Source organism: Xiphophorus couchianus, chromosome 2 (genome assembly GCF_001444195.1).
Source record: "Xiphophorus couchianus chromosome 2, X_couchianus-1.0, whole genome shotgun sequence".
Taxonomy (NCBI): domain Eukaryota; kingdom Metazoa; phylum Chordata; class Actinopteri; order Cyprinodontiformes; family Poeciliidae; genus Xiphophorus; species Xiphophorus couchianus.
The window spans coordinates 17,995,477-18,016,112 of NC_040229.1; the positions used below are offsets into that span (position 1 = coordinate 17,995,477).

At 42.5% G+C, this 20,636-nt stretch overlaps 1 protein-coding gene across 2 annotated transcripts; it reads left to right on the plus strand.

The window, feature by feature from the left end:
- The first annotated feature begins 215 nt into the window (after positions 1-215).
- Positions 216-20,233, plus strand: eea1 (early endosome antigen 1). Of its 2 annotated transcripts, XM_028031509.1 has the most exons (30): positions 216-384; positions 4,413-4,490; positions 4,584-4,696; positions 5,028-5,082; positions 5,171-5,236; positions 5,342-5,372; positions 5,459-5,563; positions 6,024-6,145; positions 6,255-6,410; positions 7,181-7,195; positions 7,438-7,554; positions 9,528-9,866; positions 10,151-10,300; positions 10,434-10,553; positions 11,140-11,343; positions 12,139-12,339; positions 12,441-12,554; positions 12,723-12,878; positions 12,949-13,088; positions 13,186-13,516; positions 13,606-13,707; positions 13,778-13,972; positions 14,060-14,242; positions 14,823-15,008; positions 15,085-15,216; positions 16,088-16,273; positions 16,357-16,595; positions 16,870-16,990; positions 17,077-17,175; positions 17,280-20,233. In XM_028031509.1, exons 1-30 carry the CDS (start codon positions 361-363, stop codon positions 17,400-17,402), a joined length of 4,203 nt encoding a protein of 1,400 aa, XP_027887310.1. In that variant the 5' UTR covers positions 216-360; the 3' UTR covers positions 17,403-20,233. The 2 variants fall into 2 exon arrangements, with proteins under 2 accessions (XP_027887310.1, XP_027887318.1); XM_028031517.1 differs by lacking the exon at positions 7,181-7,195.
- Positions 20,234-20,636: the final 403 nt, after the last annotated feature.

Genomic DNA, 20,636 nt, shown 5'->3' on the forward strand with positions numbered 1-20,636 from the left:
TTTTTTTTTTTTTAGGAGATATTAACGTGTGTTAAACATTTATTGTCTCTTGTGTTTAAGTTTTAAAAAAGGCGTAAGGGTTGAACATTTCTAGAGTATGTTGTATATGAAACATATAAATACAATATGATTGATCGTTTATATTTACAGTCTTGTCAATGAAGCAGAACATGACAGCTCTGTGTTGACAGTAATTTTATGAGCAGCCACGGTGAGTGCAGCCGCTCAACCATCCCCTCCACGACCCGCCCATCCGCCGCTTCTCCCACAGCCTGGTCAGGTGTTCGCTTGTTTCCACACGTAAACTTTGCATTTTGACAACTGATCAGCTTCTGTGTCGTGACAAACCCAATCGAGGACATGTTCAGACGGATACTTCAAATGGTAAGCCTTTGTGAGGTTTATCAATCGGGATCGCTTTTGTTTTGAGCATAGCGGTTCGTTTTCCCTGGAAGACGCAGGCCCATCTGTGTCTGGTTTCTTGATGGGTGCGCGTGTTTAGTGAAATGACGTACCGTTGATGGGCGGGGCTTGTGGGGCTTGTGTGTGTTTATGGTTCGTGGATTCCTTGTCCGGAGTGCTTCTCAATCTCGTCACGTTGGGGTGGAAACATCAAGCGCTCCTTTCATTTAGATGACACAGCTAGCCATTAGCGCATGCTAACTTGATGTAGTTGAATGATTGTACTGTTGACAGTAATGAAAATAGGTTCTCCGAACAAAATACAGATTTATTTGGCTTTATTACACGACAGTAGAAACCTGTAAAATGAAAAAGGAACGGTTAATGTTAATACTAAGGCTTAGTTAGCGGTGGTTTAATTCATCAGATGCTAACGCTATCATTAGCTACAGGCGTTGAAGAAATGCTCTATGAGCAAGCAAACAGGCGTTGTAAGTAACTAGGCTTATAAATGTATGTATAAACAAACTATATGGTTGGCAGTAGAGTAAGTTGTTGGACTAACGTACTAAATTGAGCTGAAAAGCTTTCGCATTGGACCACATTAACCACAATGCATTGCTACCCGCATTGTGTACACTTGGAGCACATGACTCGCCGACTTAAACTATTCAGCCATAACTTTATAACCAGTGACAGGTAAAGCGAAAAGCAGAGAGTACGTTATAGTGACACCCGTTAGATTGAAATGTGGGGCATATACAATATGAAGCTACATAATGCTACAGGCAGTGTTCTACTTAGATATTTTTCCATAAATGTGGTTTTAATCGGTTCTCTACGACACGGAAGTTATATTTCCTGATGGTTACAGCATTGTTCTGCAGGAAAATGAAACCTCTCACTAAGCACACAAACCAGTAGGAGATTGTTTTAGTATTAGAACGTGTTCAAATAACACGGTATTTATCACAGTGTAAACAACAAAAAACACATAACGTGCTCTTTTTGTTTGTATTTTTTAAAAAGAAAACGTAATACTCCTGCTGCTAAAAAAAAAACCAAATCATAAAGTTATACAGTTTGCCATTCTGGGTCTAATGGAGTAACACGGAGAATCTAACAAGTTTTAAACAGAATTTGCTCAAGTTCCAGCTGACCAGCAGTCTGCAGGAACAGATTGTGGAGGGAGGTTGTGCTGCCTCCATTGAGCCAGCAAAAACTGGCCACTTCTATACTTTTTCTGGCATGTGTACAAGATAAAAATACAAATGTGAATTTTAAGGTTACCTATTAAAACCATGCTTTAGATTGTTGCTGGTAACTGGCTTGCTCCTATCCACCACTCAGACAAATCTCAGGCTTGGTTTAAAAACTATAAACACAGGTTTAAAGTATACACCTGACCTTTAAATTTTCCAGATTACATTCCAGACCAGCTTAAATAGCACGCAAGTGGGATGTGATGTGATTAAGAAGTGAGTCCGGTCCATTGAGACCTAACAATGTAATTTCCTTGAATCAAGGCATCTGCTGCTGATGGCTGGGTGCCTCAGGTCATTTAGCATTAAAGTACAACTCTGTTTTGAAGAAGTAATAATCAGCATTAGGTTGTATTTTTGAGGCTGGTTGATGCGTTCTCATCATTTAGAAAAAAAATCTCCACTCCCTTGAGAAAGTATTCACACCCATGTCATGCCACATGTGTTCATATGTAATTTTTACTCTTCAGCCCAAGTAAAATCCTCTGAGTCTGTAACAAGTGCTTCATTCAGCCAGAGAAAACTAATTACTCCACCAGAAGTCATTTAACTAGAGTTTTGAGTTGCTTTTACAGCAACTCTAAACACACAACCATTGCTACAGTTTAATGGTTTAGATGAAAGTTTAGATCACATCCTCTGAAAGAACGGCACAGTCAAAGGCCAGATCAAGGTCTAATTGAGGTCTAATTGAGAATCCTCCATGTTGCAAGACTAGAAACATTGTTGGTGATTCATAGTGATCTAAATATGACTAACCTGTGTTTCCTGTTCTTTAGGATGCTGTTTGTTTTGTAAACCTTTGAGGCTTTTCACAGCACAGCTGGATTAATACTAAGATTAAATTACAGAAGGCACCAGTGGTGTCCTCTTCGTGAAATGTTTTGTTTTGTTTTCTATTCCCTCACTATTTCTAAACCAAACAGTTACTTCGAACTTTTTAGCTGGAATCCAACATGTCAGAACATTAATGTCTGATGAGTCTGGCAATGTCAAGTCAATTTATCGGGCGACTAAACGATACTGTAGTTTCATTACTGCCTCACGTCACTGCTTTCTGACCTTTGGTCACAACTTCCACCAGCTATAAGTGATATTCCTCCATGTTAAATGTTTTAAGGGTGTATTGGGCTAAAAATGTTCATCAATAAATCCCAGAATCAAATTTTATTTTATGACATTGAATCAACGGTAGTAAAACCTCAGATTTATGATAAATAGTGTTTTTGATTTGCTGATGACGGTGTCGTGAGGTTATAAGCTTGCTGTTTGTTTGATCTGGATCAAAGGTTGTTCCATGACGCAAACCTTCAATCTGCTTTCAGACAAATTGTTTATCGCTTCTTCAGTCAGCTCCGAACAACGAGCTGTGTAAAGTGTACAATGTATATCACACAGACTTCATTCATTAATGTAGTCATTTCCCAACAAAATCCTATTTTAGTACTGAAACTCAGATAGAAAATGACAATGGGCTCAAATGACCCTGATTAAAAATGCATAGTTTAATTGGAATATCTCTCACTTTTGGATTAAACTCAGTAGCATAACTTAGAATGCTTAATTTTCTTCCAAATGACCAGAAGAAATATAAATCTACTAAAATGATAAAAATGTTGTCGTTGTTGTTTGTGGAGTTGGAAATGATCATCTTCTTGCAGAGTCTACAATTTGTGGTTTGGACCCAAAACACTTCTGCTGCTCTTCTTTTGCAACACTGCGAGCTGACAATGTTTGAGCAGAAATGCATCCTCAGAGCATTGTCAGTATTTACAGACTTCATTGTAAAAATATCTAAAGCTGACCATTGTTGCACAATGGTGTTAAAAAGAGAAAATCCCATTTAAAATATTCCCTGGATCCAACATTTTACTCAGTGAAATTCTTCAAAATGAAAATAGAAAAATCAAAGCAGTAGGTCTTACATGGAAGGGGTGGAGATGTCAGCTCCACTCTTATTGGTCCCTCTGGTAAAAATGTGTAAAAGCTTGAGATTTTTTCCCATTGATTATCAAATCTCTCAACCTGTGACAAAATAAACTCAAGTTTCCGCCCAGCACTGTTCATCAAAGTTCCTTTTGCCTTTAAATCTCTTAATTATGTTCTCTTGTGTTTCCCGTTTTGGGATGACCTTGGGATGAAGGGAATAGTTGTCTTGCAATCAAAAAGTGGTGAGTTTGAATCCAGCTTAGCGGCTACTTGTCAAGAGACTCTTAACCTGGAGTTGCTTTGACTTGTTGGTATGAAAAGAAAAGGCCTCTGACTCCATTTATCTAGCAACATTCAACACATCTGTGTTATTTCAATGGGGCGTTCCCTTGGCTTTCCCATTTTGAAGCAATTCGAAAGACAAATATCTTTCTGAGTCACATCATATTTATGCCCCAGGGAAAAAATATGGATTACTAATTAAAAGTTCTCAGGAACTCAGTTCATTGAGAGAAGGTAAATGATTAACTATAAAAATGGCTGCTGTGACGTTGGGATGTACTTTCTGTGTAAGGTTATGCTACTCTGATTTAAAAACAGAATAAATAACTACAATCACTGCAGCAATAAAATACACAATGCACCCTACAGGAGATCTTTCCTGCCCACAGCAATTACCAATTACAATAAAATTTAAATTATGTGGAGCTTTATATAGAGCCTACAGACACTGCAGCTCTTCTCTGTGTCAGTCAGGTGATTAAACAAGTAGCATTTATATTAATTCACTCTAGTCAAAGTGTGTGTTGTCGTCTGCAGACTCCTGGGAAGGGAGGCTCCCAGAATGCAGAATCGGAGAAGCCCACCACTGACCTGAACCACGACCAGACGTCCGAGGTAACGTTTTCCTAACATAATGCTGGATCTGAAATGCTCTGAACGGCCTAGATATGACGTTTTTAGCATGTGATGACGCGTTTCTGTCTCCAGGGCTTCATCTGTCCTCAGTGCATGAAGTCTCACAACTCTGCAGACGAACTCTTCAAACACTATGAGCTGTTCCACGACACTGGAGACCTCCCTGCTCATGTGGCTCCCACGCGGTGAGGCTAGTTTTAACATCTGCAGTGACTTGCAAAAGTATTCGTGCTTCCTAAACTTTTTTCACTTTTTGTCCTTCTCAAAATATTTTTTATTTTGGTGGTATTTAATTGATAGATCCACACAAAGTAGAGCATAATTATGAAATGTAGGGGGAAAAAACGCACGGTTTTTAAGAAAAGTATGGCATACTTTTATTTACACTGATACACCTAAATTAAAGCCAGTGCAACCAATTCTCTTAGTATGTAATTTAATTTATACCGTAAGGTCACGCGTCAGCGGCAGAACATTGTCCTGATCCGTCCTGATCCATCTCTTTCCTCCCCTCAGTGAAGACCTCACCATGTTGCGGCAGGAGGTTCAGGATCTCCACGCTTCTCTCAAGGTGAGGTTGAAGTTTCAAAGCAGTGAGTGTCGCAGAGCTGTGAGAACATCTGCTGTAAGATCTACTTTTGTCCTCTTTTTTTCATCAGGAGGAGAGATGGTTCTCTGGAGAACTAAAGAAAGAACTGGACAAAGTTCAAGGACAACTGAAGCAAGTAAATCCTTTAAGATATTTAGCATAATACAGTAAAGCACTGGCCCTCTGAATACACAACTGTGTGATCAGTAAAGATGCTTTCCTTTGTCCTTCTGCTCCACAGAACGATGGACCGATAAGCGCTGAGGATTCAGGTGGTGAAGCGTTGCGTTCAAAGAACATGTTGAGATGGAGTCTTCAGTCATTTGTCGCTAATGTGCTGGATGTTTTTCTTCCTCAGCCCTCGAAAGAAAGTTAGTGGAAGCAGAGACGGAGAAGTTCAACATTAAGCAGATGAAAGACCTGTTTGAGCAGAAGGCGGCGCAGCTGGCCACAGAGATAGTAGGTCAGTGTGGGACTGGGAGACTATGAGGTCAGAGTCTGGGGGTCAGCTAACAAGCTCAAGTTCTGTTTTACTCAACCGCTGTCAACCTCAAAGCTGCCTTTGTGTTGTTTTCACATCTTCTTGAAAGCTGTGTGGACATTTTGCTTTCTTTAAAAAAAAAAAATCTCTTTATTGAGTTTTCTTGAACACACACTAAAATACAAGTTCCGGTAAATAAATTGAAGTATTTCCTAAATAATAATAAAAATAATAAAATGTGTGCATACAACCACTCATCTTGTTGAAATAGTATATGAAAGATTGCCATGTCACATACCTCTCTTCTTTGTCTTTCACCTCCAGTTTTACCTTTTCTAGATGAATGTGTTTTATTTTATGCTCTGGACACATTTTCCTACTTTTTAAAAGTTTTTTTAAGGCATTTAATTGTTTGATTTCTGAAAAACATCGAATCTGTTAGACCTGAAGTCTCGCTATGACGAGGAGAAAAGCCTGAGGGAAGCTGCCAATCAGAGGGTTTCCAGTTTGAGCGAACAGCTGCAGAGGGAGAAGCAGGAGAATGAGAGACTTCAAACAGAATTGGTAAACACACAAAACTCCTTCTTTTCAGCTTTTGCTTCCAGCCCAGCAGCTCTGATGTTCCTCTCTGTCAGCCTCCTGAGTGACCCGGTGTCTCCGCTCTGCCCCCTAGCTGCAGCGGCCGGGAGTGGAGGATGTGGAGGTTCTACAGAAGGAGCTGGTCCAGGTGCAGACGCTCATGGACAGGATGACCCGTGAGCGGGAGGAAGAGTCCGAGCGCCTCAAAAGCCACTACACAGAGCTGCAGGCTAACTACACTACCTCAGAGGTTTGGGTGCTAAAACACCACCGCTCACCATCTTCACTTCACTCGTATACCACTGCCCCGCACATTTTGCTGCTCTTAATTACCTCCTCGTGAATAATTCAGAGATTTCTTTTCCCAGCATTCTGGAGCAGAGGAGTATTTATAGCTCCATCATGTAGCTTCAGGCTCTGAGTCCTTTCTTTTCTCAACTATCAGTTCTATTTTTACCTAAGAACCATATTCTGAATAGATTTTCTCTCTGTCATGATTAACATCACAGTGATGTTAATGGCTGCATATTGAACCCGTTTTTAGCAGTGAGCAGCGCCTGCTGAGCACATTGAGCTGAGAAATGGCGAACGATACTTTTTACGATGCAAAACTCAAAGATTGACAAATTGTGTCCTGGTCCAATGATGAGTTTACATACACTCATTGGCCTGAATGTAGCATAAATTTTAGGCTTTTACAAATGCAATCAAACAGCTAAATAACAAGTAATCTCAATGAGTTTTTCAAACAAAAGATAGGAATATGAATGGTTTAATGTTAAATAAAGAGGAATTTGTGTTTCGTATGCATGAATCATTAAAAAGACAAAGGCAAAAACAAACACACTAAACCCATTTTGTGTCAAATACTCCCTTATTTCCATCAGTTTACAAACTGTTTGTCCTCCTGAAACTGATGCTTGCTGCTGTTTTTTTTCCTGACTCACATTCTGTCCTCGTGTCTCCTTCCCCTCCCTCCTTCTTGTGCCTCTCACTCACTGTATCCCTTCGATACACAAGATTCAAAAACTGGAGGTAAAACCGGTCGATTCTAGTCGGTCACCAATTTAATTTAACCTTTAGGAGTTTTTCTTTTCGAATGCAGATTTTTCTGTTGTCCAAGTAGTGTGAAACTTCTTTTCAAGCATTTTTTTGTGTAACCATTTACTTTTAATTGCTTTGCAGTTCATTTTTCCCATCCCTTCTTTGCTGTAGTTTATTGAATACACGCGTAAGGACTTTTGCCAAGACTCTAACGCAGGTCTGCTGATGTGCAGATGACCATATCCCAACTAAAAGCCGAGCTGGAGAAGGGTCCACAGGAAGCCGCTGTCTACACGCAACAAATCCATGAGCTGCAGGGAAATCTCAATAATTTGCAGCAACAATGTCAGGTAATATTTACACAGCAGCGGAAGGAAACATCCATTACAGTCATGTGATCCTGAACAAATAGCTGCTGCTGGAAATGTGTGGGATTTCACTTTTCCACCAGTTACTCTCACAAGCTTTACCAGCGGCCGTCTTGTTGTCTGCGAGCCTCCCTTTCTGCAACGCAGTGTCACGATGTCACTAACCGCTTTTAGCAACAGACACTTGCTGACAAATATTATGGTGAGCACTATTATTAAACCAGCAGGGGGTGATAGTTGGTCGCCATCCTTGTCAGTCAGTGTGAAATTTAACCACAGCCAGGTAATGTGACTGGTGCAATGGGAGGAGAAGAATGTAGCGCGGAGATTAAAGTGTCGCTCATCGGGCTCAGATGTGGTCCCACAGCCCGCGGAGAAGGTGTCTGTTTACAGATAGCAGAGGGATTACAGTGGTGGATCCTCCAGTCTGGTGCCCTGTTTCTTCTGACAGTACATAGGTTTATTAGAGGCCAGTTGAGCAACCATCAGGAGGTTAATCGGTCTCTTAAGTCTAACCTTGAGAAAAGGAGACGCACCAAAGTAGACTTTAAGAGATGAACTAACGATGAGGGTTAAAAAAAGAAAAGCACAAGTGTCCGTTCGACTTGTTGGATTTCATCTGCTGAATCCGTGTGTCCTGTTACAGTTTGAGGCTGGCCGCCCACGTCGTTGTCACCAGCATTTTGTTCTCTATGACTCTGTTATCGAGCTTGCTGCCAGATCCCGGGCCGTGAAAAGAGCTCTCCATGCAGAGGCGACATACCGCACTTCAGTCCGGCCTCATGACTGTTCCTTTCCGTTGTTCCTATCGCACAGGCTGTGGGAGTTCACGAGGCGCTACATCAAACTGTTTTAACTATAGACGTTTTTCTTTTAGCATGTTTCTTGTTTGCATAAGTATGAGAAAAGTAGAATGGTGTATTTATAAATGTACCTGTTTCATTCTTCCAAAATATTAAGATCTGCCCTCCTCCGTTTAATGCCACAATGTTATTTTGTGTAGGTGCTTGTTAGTTTGGAAGTTTTCATGTTACTGTATGTGTTTGTAAAAATGTCAGAGGTTGACAAATGGGTACTGTAACGCTATCTCAGGATGCTGAAGCAAGCGAAACCATCTCATTATCTCAGCATGTAGTGAAATACTGAGACTGTTTTCACTAAATCGAGTTCTTGTTACCCTGACAAATCAATCCCAACATCTCATTATCTTGACATATGATGAAATTTAGATAAATGGATAACTATATTCCCCCCCAAAAGAAAACCATCTCAGAGTCTCATTACTTTTCTGCAGTTGTTTGTCAAACGTATTTTGACAAGACAAGAACTCATGGTTTTGTCATTGTGATATAATAACAATTAACTGACTGTAGCAACAAGCTCATGGTCTTGTTTTCTTTATATAACAAGTTTGTGTACAAAAAAAAAACAAGGTTGAGATAATACGTTAATAAGATAAGTATGATGACGTGACCTCAAGGTCTCGTTTCTAAATGTATTTGAAACTGTTTCCAAGACAACAGAGGCACAAAATTTCTTTATCCTGATTTGAAGCCATTATAAAACTCAATAAAACAGCTAGAGATTGTGTCGTCCCCTCATAAGGAGAGCAACCATCTGTATTAAGATAACATGATAAAAACAAGATGAATGAAATATTGGTTTCTAAGTTGCATTTTGACCGTTTAGAAACTTTTAATGCTTATAGAAACAATAACACTAAAAAGATGCATAATGAACACGTTTTGTTCTTGCATGTTATAAACTGGCTGACTATTGTATGAAATTGTTAAGATTTGTTGGAAAACAGGAAATGTGTAGGAACTGTGAATAAAAGACAAAGGTATTAGGATCTACTGTGACATCATTCCTGTCAGGCCAACCACAAGAAACACAGTCTTACTTATGTTTCTCTTCAGAAGGCTCATAACGTATTCTGTTTTTTTCCCCCCTAGAGTCTCTCTGAGAAACTTGTGCGTAAGGAGAAGGAGCTTCAAGAAGTGGGGGACACTCTGGGAGCCGAGAAAGCCGCCAAGAAGGGCGTCCAGGACAGCCTGAGGGAGCGGGACTCGGAGGTGCAGGAGCTCCAGGCTCGAGCCGCGGGGGCCGAAGCGTCCCTTCAGAAGGCCCAGGCCGAGCTGGAGGAGAGGGCCGAGGAGGCGGCCAAGCTGAGGAGCGAGATAGTAGAGCTGGAGGTGAAACACGCAGAGCTGAAGGTGGAGAGGAAGCAGCTGGAGCATCAGAGGGAGGAAAAAGAAAGCCAAGGTGCCCAGCAGCAGACAGAGATCAGTCAGGTGAGATGAGTAGCGTGCAGAACAAGAGCTGTGTGCAGACAGATAAAAAAACAACAACAACTGAGTCATTCAGATCAAAGCTCAGCTCACACAGCACTCGTTAATCGTCATGTCCTATATGTTGAGACAGAGACCCCTTTATCAACTCATTATTGTACAAACTCAGCGTTTGAGTCGCAGTTATGCAGAACAAAAAGGCTCAGGTTCTAGAGGTGCAAGTATGTTTTTCTCTCCATTTCTAATCTTTCTGTCTTGCGTTTTCACACTTCCTGGTGCCCCTGCAGCTGCATGCCAAACTGCTGGAGGCCGAGCGGCAGGTAGGCGAGCTGCAGGGCCGTCTGAAGGAGCAGAGGCAGCTGTCTGGAGAGAAACTGAAGGACAGAGAGCAGCAAGCGGCCGACCTCCAGTTCAAACTCTCCCGAACTGAAGAACAGGTGGGAATGTGAAACTTTCTCGCAAGATTTATTCTTATTAGTCGATAGGGGAAGACAACTTGGATTTAAAATGGCATATTTTTGGGAGCAAAACAGGAGAAAATGAACAAACATTCTCTGTGTTTCACTTCAGGTAAAGGAGAGCTGCAGTAAGAACTCGGACCTGCAGCACCAGCTGGAGAAAGCCAAGCAACAGCACCAGGAGCTTCAGGCGCTGCAGCAAAACACCAACGGCAAACTGCGGGAGGCGCAGGTATTGCACAACAACACCCACTCTCATCTGAGACTGGAAGGCCAAGAGAAAGCAGATATTTATTCACAGTGCCAAAGTAATAAAATCAGTTGCTCTTGTTCACATTTTGCCACTATATGAACACAGACGTTGGTTTTATTTGGGGTTTTATGGTCGACCAACACGCTACAGTGCTTACTTTTAAAGTGGAAAGAAAAGGATGCAATAACAAGAGTAGCATCCATTTGTTTTTAGCCCCTTTGATTTAAAACTTTTAAAACAAATAAAACAGCAACATGTAGAGCTTGACATTTTTACCCATTCTTCTTCGCATTTTGAGCTCAGTCTGACTGAAAATCTCTGAACATATTTGAAAAATTGTCTTCAGGGGGGCTTTCTGTCAAGTTTTATTTAGGTCTGGACTTTCATTAGGCCATTCTAACACATGAATATGCGTGACCATTGGAGTTTAGCTCCTGCTCTGTGTTTTGTGTTGTCGCCCTGCGGGAAACTAAACCTGTGCCTCAGTTTCAACTCTCAAGTCCCCACAGCATGACACTGCAGCAGCAGAACTAAATATGAAATGTTTTCTTGCATTGTTCTGCAGAATGACTTGGAGCAGGTGCTGCGTCAGATTGGGGACAAAGACCAGAAGATCCAGAACCTGGAGGCTCTGCTTCAGAAGAGTAAAGACACTGTGAGCCAGCTGGAAGCGGAGAGAGAGGATCTGTGTGCCAAAATCCAGGCTGGGGAGGGAGAAACGGCGCTGCTCAACCAGCTGAAAGAGAAGAACCATGCACTGCATGAACAGGTGGAGGCCCGCACACTCTGCACTGCTCTGTGGTCTCCTTCCTTTCCATAATTGTATCATGATGTTCTATACCTTTATGTGCTTATGTCATACGCGCTATATTATTTTAATGTCTGGAGCCGTACAAATGCCAGTAAATCAAAATCTTTGATATATTTTTCTAGGCCTGTAACTAACAATTATTTTAGTAATCGATTTATTCAATCAATTTCTCTGTTGATTGATCGGATAGAAAATTGGTGAATTATGTCGATTTTTCTTTTAGCCCCTTCAAATAAGAAAATAAAAATGTTAAAATGCAACGACAGCAATCCTTTAGTGTACACTTGATCATTTGCAGCAAACGACGCATCTGCAGCTAAAAAATAAATAAATAACCCTTTCTTACATCAACATGTGAGAAGCTCAACCCGTTCTGTTTGACTTAACATAGTTAGACTGATCTGTTGATTTTTTTTTTATTAACCAATTAATAAAATAATAATTGGATTAAAAAGGTGCTTAACGGATTTTTTCATACAATTTGAACCAGATGAAGCTTAAATTTCTACTTGTGGAGTTCTGGGTAGAACATATTTGTTTATTTATTTATTTTTTTTACGTTAAATGCAAAGTGTATATATTTTTTTTGTACAAGTTTGGCTTCATTACTGCTCTGAGGGTGTTCTTATCGTTAACTCCAGTTAGCGATTAATCGATTGTTAAGTCAGTTGACGATTACTTCAGTAATCCACTCATCACAATTGATCCGATTAATCGCTCCGGCCCTCATTTTTTCATACGGGACTTTTAAAGGTTGCGCAGTTGACGGACAAGCTGAAGAACCAATCGGAGAGCAACAAGCAGGCCCAGGACAACCTTCACAAGCAGGTGCAGGAGCAGAAGACCCAGCTGCGTTCAGCCCAGGACCGAGCGCAGACCCTAGAGACGTCCGTCACTGAGCTCACCGCCCAGCTCACCGACAGCAAGGAGAAAGTATCCCAGCTGGACGCTCAGGTACGTCAGTCACTCGAACGCGGCTGATTTTAAGTCAAAACTTCAAACACTGTGCTGTCCTGTTGGACTAACAAGTTTTTCATTCGTCTGTTTTCCTTTAGCTGAAGGCCAAAACGGAGCTGCTTCTGTCTGCGGAGGCGGCCAAGGCTGCACAGAAGGCCAACCTGGAGAACAGCCTGGAGACGTCTCAGCATGCTCTGCAGGACAAACAGCAGGTGGGTTTTTTCTTTGCGCTGATTATTTATTTATTTATTTTATTTCCATGCTAAAATCCAACTGCTTTACCCCTTTTTGTTTCCTGAAACAGTTGCTTCTTGAGTTTTCTGCGATGTTTCCTGTCTTTCCATATAACCGCCTTCTAATGTCCGTGATGTGTCGTGCAGGAGCTGAGCGAAGCTCAGAAGAGGCTGGAGGATCAGGCCCAAAGGCTCAGAGACAAACAGGAGCAGAGTGCCCAGCTGGAGAGCATCCTGAAGGAATGTAAAGACAAACTGCTGGCCTCAGAGCAGCGGGTGGAGCAGCTGGAAGGGCTCAGCAAGGTTTGTATTAGAAACACGATCGCAGCCATTGGCGGCGTGCGCTTAAAAACCAACACTTTGATTTGAACAGAAACTGGAGTCTCAGGCGGCGGAAGTGCAGACTGCGAGAGATCAGCTCCAGCTGGAGGTGCAGAAGTTGCAGAAGGAAAGTTCAGAGGTGAAACGGAAAGCAAAGGAGCTGCAGCGCTCCCTGGACACAGAAAAGGAAGGGTGAGCTCAGTAGAAACGCATTGTAGCTTCACATCTATGAAGGCATTTCTAAACGTTTGGCTTCTTTAACGGCTCTGATGTGTTTTTCTACACTTAGAACGAAGAGTCTGCATGAGGAGCTGCAGAAAAAGGCTGCAGCTGAAGGTGGCTTGCAGCAGCACCTGGAGCGCTGTGAGCAGGAAATGGCGGCTCTGAAGGTGAACCTGAACAAGGTGACTCAGGAGGGACAAAGTCAGCAAGCGGAGCTGAGCAAGAAGACTCAGAGTCTGGCTGCAGAGCTGCAGAAGGCCCAGCAGGAGAAAGAGGCGCAGAGGAAGGAGCTCGGAGCGGCTCAGGAGAGCCTGCAGAAGGCCAACAAGGCTCTGAAGGAGAGTCAGAATCAGCTGGAGGTCGACAGGAAGAACCATAAATCAGCCATGGAGGACAAGGTGAGGTCGACCTTCAACCTGGATCCATTAAATAACCACTCTTTTATAAAAAACAGAAACTTTAAGGATTGTTCTACTCTAACCTTCAGGACAAGTCTATTGAAAAGACAAGAAAGGAGCTTTTGAAAACTAACGAGGCCATCACTAAGAAAATGAACGAATCGAAGGAGCAGCTGGAGCAATCGAGAGAGGTAATGCTCTGAAAAGCAGCCGAGCTTCACCGTTTCAGGTTTTACTCATAAGTGATTCCTCAAATGTCAGGCAGAGAAAACGTTGAAGGCGCAGCTCACCTCTTTTGAGCAGCAGCACTCAAAGACTCAGGGGACGTTGAAGGGAAAGGAGGAAGAGTTTAAGAAGTTGCAGGATCAGCTGAAGACAGTTCAGGGATCCATGGAGAAGGAGGCGAAGAGGCTGAGCGGCCAAGTGGCTGAGCTGCAGGAAGCAGCTGTCAAGAAGGTGAGGATCTTCTGTAACGTCGACGAGCAGCTTTGAAATAATGCACAGGAGGATCCGAGCATACGTTTGTTTGATTCTCCTCTCCAGGCAGAGGAGGAGAGGAAACTGGCGACTCGGGTGTCAGAGCTCAGCCAGGACCTGACCGCTGAGAGGAGCCGGGCGGCGGAGCTGCAGCAGTCCCTGCAGCAAAGCCAGGAAAACCTCTCAAAGCTTCAGTCCGACTTTTACGGCAAAGACTCTGAGGTTTCCTCTCTGCGTCAAGACCTAAAGGTACAAAAATCACCAGATGCAAATCAGGTTCACAGTGCCCAGCAGAAAAAGGACTCCTTTTAACAGTTTCAGCTATTTTCTGTGTATTCCAGAGGAATTTTATATGTTGACTACAAATTTTGTACTTCCATTTGGGTCTCAACTACTTCTAAAAACAGATTTTTTTCTGGTTGACTTACCATCCAGAAAGAAATTTGCTGTATTTGTGTTGGTAGTGCAGGAGGCTCCACTTCTGCTTTTCAAACATGTACGTTGTATAAATGTACACCTGTTTGCAGCCATTTTCACATGCCAGTGCAAACGTTAAGTTTGCGGCGTGGCCAACGGCAGCTTATTTGGATTTAAAGTGACAGGAGGCCCTAAAACAGTTGGTTCCGAAAGGAGCTCAAAATATGCAGAACTGAGCAGATTAAAATCTCATTGTCTAAGAATGATTTTGTGATTAGACTTATTGATTCAAGAAAGCATGATAGGTTGTCTTTAAAAAAAACAAAACATTTAAGGTCCTCGTTGTGACGTGACAAAGTGTGAATACTTTTCTGAGGTCTTGCACAAACTAAGAGATGTTTTGTGTCTCCAGAGCTCAGAGGAGAAGCTGAGCATGGCTCAGGAGGAGCTGGCCGCCAATCGGACGCATCAGACGGCTTTAGAGGCTCAGATCCAGGAACTGAAGGCGGCCCGGTCCACACTGGAGCAAGAACTCTCCAAACGGCACCAGAAGCTCCAGCAGCAGGAACAAGCCCTGAAGGAGCTGCAAAAGCAAGAGGTCGGTCGCAGGGTTTGAACAGCAATGTTCACGATTGTGTTGTCATAATTTGCTAAGCATGTGAGAACTGACACAGGGTCAAGTTAAAGAGGAACTGCAGAAGGAGAGAAGCAAGGCGGAGGAGCTGAGCAAAGCCAAGAGCGCGCTGGAAAAGAACAGCAGCAAACTGACCTCTGACCTGAAAACGCTGGCGGAGAAAAGTGAGAAGGTGGGTCAGCTCATGAACTCAGCGACGTTTTAAACTCATCATCAGTTCAACTCAGGAGTCAGTGGGTTCAACTGGGTGTGGATTTCTCTATTTTTTTACCTGTACACTTTTTGTGTTTCCATGCAGAATGATGTCAGCCCATCCAGGCTGCCATTTTGCTTGACAAGCATGTTTTATCACTTTGAATTCAGGTCAACTCTGTGACAAAATATTAGGGCTAGTCTAAGGTTTTTTCTTTTTTGTATGACCAGAATAACAACAATAGAGTCGAAATAATACCAGAATAAAGCCATAATATTAGGAGAAGGAAGGAGTAATCTTATGAGAACCTTTACACAAAAGGTAGAAAGTTAAAATGAGCAATGTTGAGTGTCTTGTGGCATTATACTTTGGTATAAGTTTTACAGATAAGGAAATACGTCATCTTTTACCACATCAGTGTCAAATTATCAGTAACAGGACTTTGAAATGATCATGCAAACAAATCAGTATTTTGAAGAAGGAACCACACGGACTGAGCAGCGCTGCTCACACCAGACTGCGATAACCCTAAAATTACGTCTTTACTCAGCTAATAATGATCATGTTCTCATAATTACGTAAACAAAAATTATCATCCTGAAGGGATGATTGAAATCAAAGTCACTTTTTGAAAATATTTATGGTCATTTGTAATGGTTTTTTTTTAGAAAAGAACGTGAAAAAAATTATTAAAATCGGATATATTATGAAAAAAAAAATTACTAGTGGAAAGCCATTTGAATATGACTGGAGAAACACTTTATAAATTCAGCCCATTTACTATTTATTTTCATAAACACGTGATCCTTTCTTGAAAGCACCTGAACCTTTGTTAATAATTCCTCCTTAGGAACTAGGAGAGTTGCAGGAAGCCAAGCAGCTGCTGATCCAGCAGAAACTGGAGCTGCAGGGTCAAGTGGAGGCCGTGCAGGGGGCGCTCAAGGAGGAGAAGAAGGAGCACCAGGTCACCAAGGACAACAGGAGCAAGCGAGAGGAGCAGCTCCTCGTCCAGACAAAGGAAGTCCAGGATCAACTCGTAAGTCCCCCTCCACGTGAATGCCTCTAATCCCCTCGCCGCCTCTTCTTCTAGCGATCCGCTCCTCTGCTCTTCTTCTGCAGGCGGCGGAGAGGCGAGCCAGAGAGGAGCAGGTGAAGCTCGGGGAGGAGGCTGAAGCTAAGCTGAGCGTGCAGGTCACGGCCCTGAATGAAAACGTGGCCACGCTGAAGAGAGAGTGGCAGAGCAGCCAGCGGAGAGTCGGCGAGCTGGAGAAGCAGACGGACGAGCTGAGAGGGGAGATCGCTGTGCTGGAGGCTACAGTCCAGAACAACCAGGACGAACGGCGGGCTCTTCTGGAGAGGTCAGTGGACTCTTGGACAAAGAAAGTTGTTTTAGTCAGACTTTGATAATACAAACATGAGAGGAACGCTTGGAGAGACGATTTGATTTTCGGTAAACGGCTATGCAGAGACAACTAGTTGCACAGCTCAGTGAGGGTTAAACTTCATAAAAAGTGGATTTAAATCTGTCCTAATCAGGTTCCTCAGAAAATGAGGAGAAATCAAAAGAAAAAACCTCTCATCCCTCCAAGTAGTATATACACCCATTAGTGATCTGTGCCGTTTGCCCTGCAGGTGCGTCGCAGGTGAAGGCGAGATCGAGAAGCTCCAGGCCAAAGTGGTGGAGCTCCGGAGGAAGCTGGACGACACCACGGCGGCCATGCAGGAGCTCGGCAGAGAGAACCAGTCGCTGCAGGTGAGCTGGCCGCGCTGCACTTGCAGCTCACAGGCGGGTTGATCACGTTGTTCCCTGAGTGTGACTGCTGCTGTCGACGCCCGCAGATCAAACAGTCGCAGAGTCTGACCAGAAAGTGGGCAGAGGACCATGAAGTCCAGAACTGCATGGCCTGTGGGAAAGGCTTCACCGTCACGGTCAGGAAGGTGAGAACTCCTCATTGTTCCCAGCGAGCGACGCGTTCTGCTTCCTGTTTGTCTTTAGTAAGTGCCCCTCATTTGCCTCCCTCCCTCCTTCTCTGAATCTGCAGCACCACTGTCGACACTGCGGGAATATCTTCTGCGGCGAGTGTTCAGCGAGGAACGCCCTCACGCCGTCCTCCAAGAAGCCCGTTCGGGTTTGCGAGACGTGCTTTGAGGAGCTCCAGGGCTGATCTTCAGTGTTCTCCTGCCCCTCAACTCCCTCCCTTCAACCCTTTATATTCCAGCGGGCAGAAGAAGGCTCGTCTTTGTCATTTTTAATGTGCACTAATGAAAGACCGCCCCAGCGCAAAAAGACTCCCATTTGCATAGGCCGTCTAGCCGTGGTGCGGAGGAGATGCAGCGGAGATGCAGTGGGATCAGCTGGGACCGTCCGTATCTGTTTTTGTGCCTTTTGCTCCTCCTGTGGACTGCCAGAGAGCGGAGACGGTGGATCCGCGCTCACCTCTTTAAGTTCGTATTCAGGCCTCCATCGGCGTTCGGCATCGTCAGCAGTTGTGAGGTGGCTGCTTAGATCTTTGCTCATGTCTGCTAGTGTCACACTGCGCCGGGGAATGAACCGACTCGGCTCAGTGCAGCTCTGCCATACAAAGATAAATGCAAGTAACTTATTATCTGCTTGTAATTCTACACGTCTATTATAGCACTCTTGAATTCATGCGTTTGAAGTGAGAAAGCACTACCTATAAAAGTATAATTTCAAAAAAAATCCTGTTAACCAAAAATAAAAGCATATTTAGGTTCTGAAAACTGCAGAAAAAAATGGACTGGTCTGTGTTTTCTAGGCCAATAACTATCTTCACTTCTGATAGTGACATTTTTTTTTCTTAAGGACAAACAGTAATAGAAGAAAAGTATCCTGCAGGTAAGTTGGTACCTCTAATATCTCTGTAAAGATATTAGAGGCAATTAATCCTATGGAACGTGAAGAAATTCCCAAAATAATGGATCAATGCAAATGTCCCAAACTTATATTTTGTGCAGCAAAGCACGTTGATGCATTTATTGACCAAAAATGGTGTTAGTTTTTAGTAGAATAAGAGATTTCTTTTTTTCTGATTTCACCTGCAGATCACACCTGTCTCATTAAATAATTACAGCAATTAAATTGTCAACTTAAAGTCATAAAGCTACATCTGAAGTATTATAATTTTCTCAGTGTTTTCACTTAACTAAAAATCAATTTTGGGTTCTAAAATTTGCATTTTTGCTTGTTCTATTAACTACAGTTTTAATCTATACTAGTTTTTTTATTCTGTTTCTGAAGATAATAACACATAAAACCTGAAAATGTTTTGGATTTCCTTACAGCCGGTGCATGAGATTATCATTAAAGCATATTTTTGTCCACTTTGTTGATGTACTTATGAAAACGGAGAGAGTTATTAATTTTGGCGAATTCAAGGGACAAAAAAAAAAAAATCAAATTTTCTTTGTGTTTGACTTTCTATGTTGGGAAAATTGGCTGATTCTCATCCCAGTCCTCTGCTTAGATGGTAAAAGCAGAAATGACTAAACATGTATTGGTGTCAGCTGAAGTATTTGCTTTCTATATGTAAATTTTATTAAAGAAACACTCATATTAGGCCTTTTTAAATTGTCAAACATTCACAGTGTTTATCTTTTTCTTGGTTTCTTTAAAGATCAGTCATCTTGTCCAGAACCTGTCATGTTAGTTACTTCCTGTTCTCTTTGTATGGCAGCATGTTTCCTAATCTGCAGAAATGTATGTATTGAGTCCATTTCATGACCAAAGAATGTCTGCAGCAGAGTTTGTAAAGTGTCAGTATTTGCCTGAAAGCGTTTGAGTTGTGACATTTTTATCGTGAGTCTTTTTGTTGCTTTGTCACTTGATTGTGTGTGTTTATTATCTTCAGGTTGTGGTAATGCAGTAACTGAAGGTGCCTCCATGTTTTAATTTGGTCTTTTCTGCAGTCCAACAGCACTGATTGTGTTTGAGTGTGCGCGCTCTGCTTTGAAGCAATAACTGTAGGCGTGTGTGCGCGCGCGAGTGTGTGTGTGTGTTCACGGTCATGCCTGCTGCATGAATCCTGGCTGCTCAGAAGCTCGGCATCTCTGACTCGAGGTTCAGGAACTGCTGCCTTCAGGTACAGCAGTTACTGCCGGTTCTCTGTCCAGCTGAGAACACTGTAAAGCTAAATTCCTGCTATTTTAATTTATATTTGCTTGCGGGTTCTGATGGGATCTATTGTACTTTTTGTTTTTCTTTTTTGACTGGAGCAAGTGGAAACACTGTAAAACAGATAATTCTGCAGCAAGCAGCTTGTCTCAGATTTACCAAATTAGCTCTTTTTGCTTGAATGATTGTCAGACATGAATGTCCATTTCACCTTCTAAAAAAATGTTGTTTTTTTTAATGATAAATTGGTTTCATGCCTACCTGAGCTTGACTGAGAAAAAACACTATTTCTAGACGATGGACATCACAAATGTATCACTACTTGCATCCGATTCAGGATCTACGACTGGTGAGAGGTTTTGCACCTTATCCCTACTCTCGGCCCGTCTTTGCGAGGCTGCAAACATAGGACAACCAACTTTATACAGGCTTCAGCATCTCCTGCTTGTTATTTACTAATGCTGTCACAGTTCTTTGTAAATGTTCGTAATGAGAGAGGTAAATTGCTTACGTGTGGCCGTAGAGATGTGCAGTAAAACAGTGTTTGGATTCATCAGTGTCTCACTCATTTTTACAAAATGATACCACGGACTCGCTTCGGACACTTTTTGTGGCTTCATGTGTTGCTGTCGGTTATTGTGTATGACGGCTTTAGTTTTCAGTTTGGTGGACGTACCTGGTGGTTGCTACGGTGTGCCTGAGGCCAGGTTCCTCTGCTGCTTGCTGAGATGTTGTACAGTCTGGGCGGCTACGTTTGACCTGCATGGAGGGATGAGGTGGTGTATTCTGTGTTCACATGCGCCATGTTGATTTTCTTTTTCATGACAAGTGTAAATAAAAACCTGCAGTATGTTTCTAAAGGTCTGCGAAGCGTGGTTTTCTTTAGGTTCTTGTCTGAAAATTGTCCACTTGTCTGTTGTCCAGGAAATGACAAATGATGAGCTGTTCATTGTCCACAGAATGATGCTGCCATCCCCAAACCATGTTTTGGGGATGCTGGATTTTCCAGCATGTTTCCCCATCAGTCGCGTTTTGCTCAACACTTCGTCTCCTTCAGATTTTTCTTTCATGAACTCCTTATGTAGTTTGGATTCCTAAATTCTGTCTGCAAATTTTCTCACCTGAGCTGCTAATCTCTGCAGCTCCTCCAAAGTCAACATTGGCCTCTTATTTATTGAATTCTTATATTGAACAGTATTCATTGATCTTCAAATCCTTAAATATGTTGTAACCTAACCCTGCAATCATTTTGATATTCAACAAATGT

Bases quoted from the DNA above. Each gene is read 5' to 3' on its own strand.
- eea1 (XM_028031509.1), top strand. From the start codon at position 361: ATGTTCAGACGGATACTTCAAATG. The intron at 7,555-9,527 runs GTAATATTTACA...TTTCCCCCCTAG, and splicing joins ATTTGCAGCAACAATGTCAG to AGTCTCTCTGAGAAACTTGT. The intron at 16,274-16,356 runs GTAAGTCCCCCT...CTTCTTCTGCAG, and splicing joins AGGAAGTCCAGGATCAACTC to GCGGCGGAGAGGCGAGCCAG.